General features: G+C 52.5%; 1 protein-coding gene across 1 annotated transcript; it reads right to left on the reverse strand.

The window, feature by feature from the left end:
• Nucleotides 1–608: 608 nt before the first annotated feature.
• Fzd10 (frizzled class receptor 10) lies at nt 609–3814 on the reverse strand. Its single transcript, XM_028766247.1, has one exon. The coding sequence runs from the start codon at nt 3445–3447 to the stop codon at nt 1699–1701; it is 1749 nt and encodes a 582-aa protein (XP_028622080.1). The 5' UTR covers nt 3448–3814; the 3' UTR covers nt 609–1698.
• Between the last annotated feature and the right edge of the window lie 4997 nt (nt 3815–8811).

An 8811-nucleotide genomic window follows, 5' to 3' on the forward strand; every position in this document is an offset into this window, starting at 1 on the left:
ACACACACACACACACACACACACACACACACACACACACACACACACACACCAATTCCTCAGAGCCGAATTGTGCCCTTGGGTCCTTCTAGCTAGAACTTTGGCTTAGTCAAGCCTTAGTACAGCGGATCCTGGTTCTGCTCCAGGGCCTGTAGCTGCCTTAGTGATGAGCAGAAAGGGTGCCAGAAACTTCAAGGTGGCCAAGCTTCTGAACTTTTTGCTGGTGACCCCCCACACACACCTAGTCCCACTTTCACCTATCCAGCTCTGAAACAGACCCCATGGCCCCAAAGCTGAAATAAAGTGGTCCACTCAGACTGGTGCACACAGTAGGTGAGGTAAATACTGCTGTCTCTTGGAGGGGGTTCACAGGGTTCTTGGGTGTGGTCTCAGCATTCCGTATCCATGGAGTCTTGTAGGCAGGAGTCCTCGCCAGCTTTACCCACCGGCTACACGCATGCTGCCAAGCTCCAGAATGATTTATTTCGCCAGCCTCAGAACCTGCTTGTCTCCAGGTTCACGGTCAACGTCCAACTAGCCTTGCACACCCAGAATCTGCCCAGAAATGGAGAACAGTTCCCCCTCACCGATACACAGTGACTAGCAGCAAACTAAAGAATGTCTTTTATTTTTAATAAAATAGTGGAGCATGAAAAATATCCTATATTACAGATATACAGAGGCAGGCATCGCCCTCCCCGGCTGGAGACAAAGTTTGCCTTCCCAAGTGCTTCAAGATCACTCATGGAAATAATTGTTTAACAATTCAGAGAGTCAATATGCCCTCTTCTCCACTGATTTCCTCCCCTCCCCCCTCCTCTCCACAAATCAGTCCCAATGTGTAGAAGACACTGGCTTGGTTTCCATTAAAAAGCCACAAAATGTATCAGGCTGAAGGTTCCCCCCCCTCCAGGCTTGGGCCTCTTAATTCTTTTGTTAGATGATTTCTTTTGTTGCCTTTTATTTACAACAAAATACTCTTTTTTTTCCTCATTGTTTTCATGGGGGGGGGTTAAAAAAAGTATTGCACAGCATTTGAATTCTCCAGTGTTAGATTTGCAGTTGGGGGGGGGGTAGGGGTGAGTCCTGTGTAGGAGAAACATGGCTATGAAGGCTGGGGCAGTGACTCACTTTAAGGGACATGCAGGCAGGCTTTGGGCTCAGAGCCCTCTCTTTTATCCCCCTCCACTTCCACCCCCCCACCCCCTCACATACAGCAGCCTTGCTGGGGGAGGGATGGAGGGAGGGAGGGCAGGCCCTTGAGTGGCTCTCTCAAGGGAAGCCTCTTTAGCTGGCAAAGGAGCTCTCCAGCCTCAAGTTTGGACGCAGGCCGCAAAGTCTTCTGAATACACAGTTGCATGTTTGAGGCCTAAACAAAAGTTTTCTTGAGGGTGGTTGAATCAACTACTTTACCACAAATTAGTTAACACAAGAGGCTCCTTCCTCAATGAGCGACCCTTCAGGGAGGCAGCAAATTGAACAGAACCCTTTACCTTCAGCCTATGACGTCGTGCTGGACTTCAAGGTAGACTTCATATGTGTGTGTGTGCATGTGTGTGTGTGTATATACACTTACATACACACACACATATATATACATTATATATATATCCTTTACTTTGATTTACCAACAATCAGCCAAACAAGAAAAGCTGCATATTTGGGCTCTGACTGTCCTGTTCTTGCCACCAGTCACCTTTACACGCAGGCTGAAGGCTGGACCGGTAGCTCATACTTCCCAAGATGAGGTTTTTGGGGGTGCTGGGCTTTTTTGTAGATCCCTGCACTGGTGACCACACTGGCTGGTTTCCTCCGGCTTTTTCTCTTTAGCCCCCGGCTACATACGTGTTGCCAGGATTGCAGGGTCTTGGAAGTCCAGACCCACACCCCACTGGTAATGCCCACCACCAGAAGCATGGACACTTTGACCATGAAGACCTCCACGGCTGGGATGGAAGTAGTCATCAGGCAGTCAGGTGTCTTGGTCTGGTTGTTCATCTTACACTTGTGCTGGGTGGCCAGCATCTTCCAGTAGTCCATGTTGAGGCGCTCATAAAAATAGCAGGCAATCACACAGGTGGCCGGCACAGTGTAGAGGAGGGAGAAGACCCCTATGCGTACCATGAGCTTCTCCAGCTTGTCCGTGTTCTCCCCACCCGTTTTCATCACCCTCCGGATGTGGAATAAAGCCACAAAGCCGGACAGGATGAAGGAAGTACCGATGACTAGGTAGCAAGCCAGCGGGACCAGCACGAAGCCGGTCAGAGCGTTGACATCCATGCTGCCCACATAACACACACCGGTGAGCTCATCGCCTGCCACCCTGCGCATCACCAGGATCAAGATAGTCTTCACAGCTGGGATGGCCCAGGCAGCCAGGTGAAAGTAGCTGCTGTTGGCTTCAATGGCCTCATGGCCCCACTTCTTGCCAGCAGCCAGGAACCAAGTTAGGGTGAGGACCACCCACCATAAAGAGCTAGCCATGCCGAAGTAGTAAAGTACCAAGAAGACTAAGGTACAGCCCGTGCTCTCCAACCCTTCCTGGATAACATACAACTGCCCACTGTCCCGGTCGCAGGCGATGCTCTCCGCGCCCGCGAAGAGGCGGATGATATAGCCCACCGAATAAACGCAGTAGCACATGGAAAGGAAGATGATAGGTCGTTCGGGGTACCTGAAGCGTGATGGGTCGATGAGGAAGGTGAGCACCGTGAAGGCGCTGGAGAAGAAGCACAGCACGGACCAGATAGCCAGCCAGACCACAGCGAAGCGCTTGTCGTCGCGGCTCCAGTACACATCCACCCCCGGAGTGCAGAGCGGTGCGCAGGATTCGCTCTTCTCCACGTGGTGAAACTTGCCTGGGTTGTCACAGCCTGCGCGTCCGGGACCCCCGTCCTTTAGTGGGTACTCCTGCGCGCTGTGGGGCCTCTGGGGCCTGAAGAGCGGTGGGAACATGCCAGAGCCCCGGCTGGGCTCATCCGAGCCGTTGTTGGGTGCCTCCATGCACAGGTAGTTGGGGTCGTTCTTGTTGGGGAGCTTGCTGCAATCCAGGGAGTCCGGCCACCTGAATTTGAACTGCTCCATGATCGGCGAGCACTTGAGCCGGGCCTGTTCGCACATGACCCGGCAAGCAGGGATGGGTGTGGAGACCTGCTCGGTGCACATGGGCGCGTACAGCGAGCACAGGAAGAAGCGGAGGTGACTGTGGCAGCCGTACTCCACGAGCGGCGCGAACTCGTGCAGTTGGATGGCCGCCTCGCGCTGATTCTCGTGACCCATCAGGTTGGGCATGCGGGTGGTGTTGTAGCCGATGTCCTTGCACATGGGAATCTCCACCGGCTGGCACTTGCCGTCTCCAGGGCGCTCTAAGTCCATGGAGCTGATGGCCGCGCACGAGCCCATCATCACCTGCAGCACCAGCCACAGGAGCGGGCCCGGGTGTTGCATGGTGGCGCTCGCGGTGTCCCTGCGCCGCTCAGGGCCGCCGCTCCCGGGCACGGGTTGTTGCTGCTGCCCGCGGCTCCGCGCCCCGGCTCGGGCCCCCGCGCATGCCCATCCAGTCTGGCCGGAGCGCTCGCCGCGCCCGGGGCCACCGCGGTGGGCGCGCGGCCTCAGCCGAGTCGGGGGCGGCGGGGGAGGGGAGCGAAGTTTGCAAACAATACGGCGGAGGGAGCGCGGCTCTGCGCGCAAACTTTGCCCTCTTCTTCCGGGCGCGCGCGATCGCGGACCGTGGTGGGGCAGCGTGGGCGCACCGTGGCCCCGGGCCCCGGCGCTCCTCCCTCCCGGCGCCCGCAGCTGTTTCCAGCTCGGCGTCCCGGGATGAGTAGACTTGCAAAGAGGCAAAGGGTAGGAAAGAAGGGGGAAGAAAAAAAAAAAGCCGATTGGTGACAGGCCCCGCCTCCGCCCGCCGCCCCGCCCCGCTGCTGCTTTGCATCAGAAAGCTTTGCGCCCCGGGCAGCCTCCGCCCTCAGCCCCAGCTTGGGGCTGGACCCCGGCCTCCAGCCTCACCTCCTGCCGGCCTCTCCGCCTGCCCTCCCCGCCCCAGGTGGGGGTGTGGGCCTTGCGATTATCCCCGGTACCCCAAGGACGCCGAGGTTACGGGAAGTTTGGGGACCTGGGTAAGGGTGGTCCTCACCCGGGTTGGGGGCTGGGGACGCATCTTCTACTTTTACGACGGGCCCCTGGCGGAGGGCACTTTCAAAGAGACACGGGATTTGCGTTTTATGACCGTGCTCATAAAGTGGCCCCTCGGCTTGTAAAGCTGCCCGCATCTTCCCGAAGCCGGGGGTTTGCTGCCCGGGGCGCCGGGCTCCGACTCCGGGGAGGGGCTGCCTTTGAAATTTCAAAAGGGCCGAGCGCAGGGAAGGGGGAGGGGACTTGGGAAGCCGGAGTTTAGGGCCTCTTCTGCAAGGTCTACTCAAAGAAAGAGGGGAGGGGACGGGGAGGAGACTTTCCGGGCCGCTGACACCCCGCACCCCGGGAAAAGGGACTCGGCTTGAATCGTGGTGACCCTTGCCCTGCCAAGGCCACCGTGTTGGGGGCCATTGCGCCAAGCAAGCTAGTGGTTTCTCCAAGCGGTTGGGTTTATTTATTATAGGAAGTTGTGTATTTATATTTTTTGGCGAAAGATGTGCTCGGCCTGCGCCCTCCTGGGAGATGGAGGCTGAGCCTCGGCCTACGCGCGCACGGCTGGTTCCCACGCAGAGTGGAGGGACCTCCTCCGTGCCTTACCGTGCTGACTCCCGCCCGTTGGTTGGCTTGGGGCTAATCTGTGATAAGAACACAGAGCTTCCACCTCCTTCTTCCCCCAACCCCCCGTACAGGGAGTGAGTGCACCATGGGAGCCCACCCCAATCCTTGGATGTCCGAGAGATCTGGGATGCCGCACCTGTCGCGGACTCTCGGCTTTGGATAAACAGCCCTCAGGGCGGTGGCCCCACTCTCTCCTTAGACCCCACCCCACCTCCATTTAGGTTTGCGTTTGAAGTGTTTGGGAAACTACCAGGACCTCCAGTGCGGACTCACCAACTGCATAGGTGCTGCTAAGCCCCTCTGCTCATCTTTCGGCCAGTCTTGCGCACCTCAGGGCCAAGTTAGGTGCACACATGCCTGGAAGCTCTCGGAGGCCAGCTCCAAGAGCCAAGGCAGAAGCGAGACTGCCCAGGACCCCTCCTCCCCGCCCTGCCCTGCGCTTCCTCCAGAGATCGACTTCTAATTAAAACAAGGCCTCAGCATCCCATCTGCAGGGAGTTCTCCTTCCTCCTCCCCCCCCCCCCACTTGTCAGACATAGCAGACAGACCTGAGACTGAGACACTTCCAGGACCCTCTGAGTCCTGGGGGTTTGGAGGCTCATGCCTCACCTTTGGATCCCCTGGCATCCTCTGCCTTTCCCGAGAGGAAGTTGGTTCCGGGGAAACCGTAGTCCGGAAGACTGAGGTTAACACAGTCAGGACCACCACCCACCACCCTGTTAGTGACCCAACGGAAAAAAAAAAAAAAACCTGCGGTGTGGTGAGAGCTTGCGGCTTGTTGTAAGGATAGTTTGCCTGGATATTTATAGTCTAGTAAGCTGTTTCCAAACCTTTTAAGTTAGGTAAGATTGCTGGGCCATCGCTCAGCTTTTAAGATAGGCTGGTTTGCAAGAGGTCCTTCCTGACACTTTTGCCTTCTGTTCTCTTTTTTTATTCCTCAACCTCCCCGCCCTTCGGGGTGGAAGTAGCCTGGGTGAGCTCAGCTCTGGAGCAGGGTGTGAGCTATTTGAGACTGCCCCACGTAATTGGTCTTTTATGCTCTGGTTACTTCTGCAGTGTTCCGACCTTTTATTTTAGCCATGACTACTGCACGTTCCTTTCTTCTCCCCCCAACTCCCTTTAAATATATTAAGAAAAGAAAAAGCTAACAGAATTTCTTCCATCTGTCCAGCCCAGAAAAAGAAAAAAAGAAAAGGAAAGCAACAAATACACATTAGTATCTAAAAATAAAGGCCCCGAGATATCGAGAGTGGAAGGCAACCCTAATAAATGAAAGGACCCCTTTGATGGCTCCAGCTGAAAAGATATTTTATTTTTCTCTCTCCTGTGTGTGGGATTTGAGACGAGTGACTCCAGAGCAGCCGGGTCCCCTGCTGCTCAGCCCTGGCTCGGAAACCGGCCCCCCTCTGGCAAGCGTTATGGAGAGCTGCGAGGAATTTTATGGCTGTCTCTCTCCCCTCAGCTCTTTTTTTTCTTTTGTCTTCTTTGAAGAACGACTTTAGACATTTTATTTACATATTTAACCAGGGATAAAAGAGGGAAGAGAAAGCTTTGGGGTGGGGGGGGGCTGGCCTGGGAATAGGGCTATGTTTAAATTAATGGAAATCTTATTAGGCTTCTCAAAAATTGAGCAAGGATTTTTTTTTTTAATGAAACTTGATCATTAAACATGATTTTAAATAACATCCTAGAGCAAAGGATACTTTGAGGGCCCCAAATCTCCTAATATACCTACCTAGGTGAGATCTCAAAATAACTGTAGATCTTAGCGTACAGTTCTTGCGAATGTCTACCAAGGAGAGTACAAGGTGTTCTGGAAGGAATGCTTGTTAAGAGTCAAATGGTGGTCTTGAACTAAATAATTTTGGAAGTGGCGGGGAGTTGAAAGGAAGGCCCTGTTTTATTAGTAAAGTCAGAAGTTTAAATAAATAAATTAATTAATTAAATGTTCTCTGCCATGGGTCTCAGTAGTAAGCAGAAGTGCATCCTTCCTCAGTATGTCTTGGGTGAAGAAACCATAAACTCTTGAGAGGGTTTTCTGAAATGGGATTAGAGAGAACCCAAATAATCTCTTTAAGATAAACATTAAAAAAAAAAAAGTACTGCGCCTCCTACAATGAAGAAAAAATTAAGCCAGAAGCTTAGCCTGTTACAAGCTAATTGCAAGAGTGAACATGTGGGGTATGGGCAGAGATTATAAAAAGGCATGAACATCCTGTCTGTCAGCTTGAAGATGAACGAGAGATCTGACTCCTTAACGTTTGTCTTGGCAGCTTCGCCTTGACAGGCCTTTTCTAGAACTTTCCTATTTGGGGAATCCAGTTGGAAACCTCTTGAGATCTCTGTTTGCATTTCCAAACTGTCCCTTATAGGAAGGAAAGTGGTCTGTGTACTGGTAATGGTCTCTTTAAAAGGCACACATTGAGAATTCAGGTTTCCAACCAACTGGGCTTGGTCCCACGACTGCCTCATGATTTTTTTTTTTCTCCTTCGTAGGAGATACATTAAAGTCATACAAAGTGATATTTAGTTAACACACACAAGCATATACGCTCCAAACATAAACACACACACGCCTCATACCACAAGGCAGTGCAGGTTGCCCCAAACTTAAGAACAAGTTTTAATTACACTTTAGCACATGTAAGATACTGGGTGGATGGGGGGTGGTGAGGTGCAGAGAGAAAAGGCCCTTGGCCCTCAGCGTTATAAAATGCATGAAGGAGTGTCCGGGCGCGGCAGAACAATTTAGGCCGCTATTTTAAGGCCACTTCCCTTGAAATGTGGATTGAAATATTACCAGAGGTTCGCGGGGCGCTTTCGTGTGAATTGCAAATCAAGCATCGCTTTAATCCTCTTTCAAGGCCGGGCCTTGGATCGCTGGCGTCGCGCGGCTCCCCACTGCTTCTGGCGCAGAAGGGACCATTCAAGGGGGCAGCTCCCCTCCTCTGTTCCCACACTCCAAAAAACAACACCGCAGACAGACACCCTCCAACTAAATTAGATTAAACTCCTACTCTTCCACAGCGCATTAGCCTTTTTACAGCCCGGGCTTCTGCCGATCGCTCCTCCCTGTTTAAAGACACAGCGCAGCTTTTCTGTCTCAGCCACCATCACACAAACGGGGGGGGGGGGGGGAAAAAAAAATCTTTAAAAAGGTGTAAACTGCACCAGGCTAAGTGACTCCGGATTGCAAGAGATATCTCTGTTTAAAACCCAGGCAGACCCACGTGTGCCCCCTCCAGGGCTTTCATGAACCCACCGTGCCAGCAACACTTAAACCCTAGTCTATAGAATTCAATTTAAAAAAAAAAAAGACAAATAAAATTTACAGAATTACCTCACAAAAGGAAGCAGGCAAATGTGTGATTCTGTTTTGCATTCACGGCCCGGAGGACACCGGGAGACAGTTTGCTGAAGTGAACACCCACTTCTAGGCTCATGCTTCTGAGGCCTCTGGCCCTCCTTAGCTGCTTAGATGCCTTTGTCCATCGTCCCAGTCACCTCTGCTTCTTTCTGCTTTGTTCATTTCCTGTCCCCAGTACTTGGGTTTCCCCAGTCTGGAAACTGGTCCATCGCAGGCTTTTCCTCCTGCATGGGTGAGGGAGGCCACCAGGATGCCACAGTAAACTGCCCCATTCAGACACAAAACTGGGGCAACCTTAAACTCTGGCTACCATCTCTGGGTCTGAAAATTCCCTCTACCACTCTCTAAAGCAGTGGTTCTCAACCTGTGGGTGGAAACCTCCTTAAGGTCCGAGAGCCTTTTCACAGGGACAGAGTGACAGATGTCCTACATATAAGATGTTTACATTACCGACTCCTAACAGTAACAAAATTACAGTTATGAAGTGGCAACAAAATAATTTTATGGGTGAAGGTCGCCACAACGTGTGTTTACAGGGTCACAGCATTAGGAAGGTTGAGAACCGCTGGCCCAGAGCCACTTGACAAGGGCTGAGCTATTTCTGGTTTCTGGGCCTCAATTTTCTTACCTGAAAAATAGGGGACCCAATCTAGTAAGGACAGGCACAAGGCTGTTTCCAAGATGACATAAAA

This window comes from Grammomys surdaster, unplaced genomic scaffold (genome assembly GCF_004785775.1).
Source record: "Grammomys surdaster isolate TR1022 unplaced genomic scaffold, NIH_TR_1.0 166, whole genome shotgun sequence".
Lineage (NCBI taxonomy): Eukaryota > Metazoa > Chordata > Mammalia > Rodentia > Muridae > Grammomys > Grammomys surdaster.

Coding starts and splice junctions, on each gene's coding strand:
- Fzd10 (XM_028766247.1), bottom strand. CDS start 3,447: ATGCAACACCCGGGCCCGCTCCTGTGGCTGGTGCTGCAGGTGATGATG.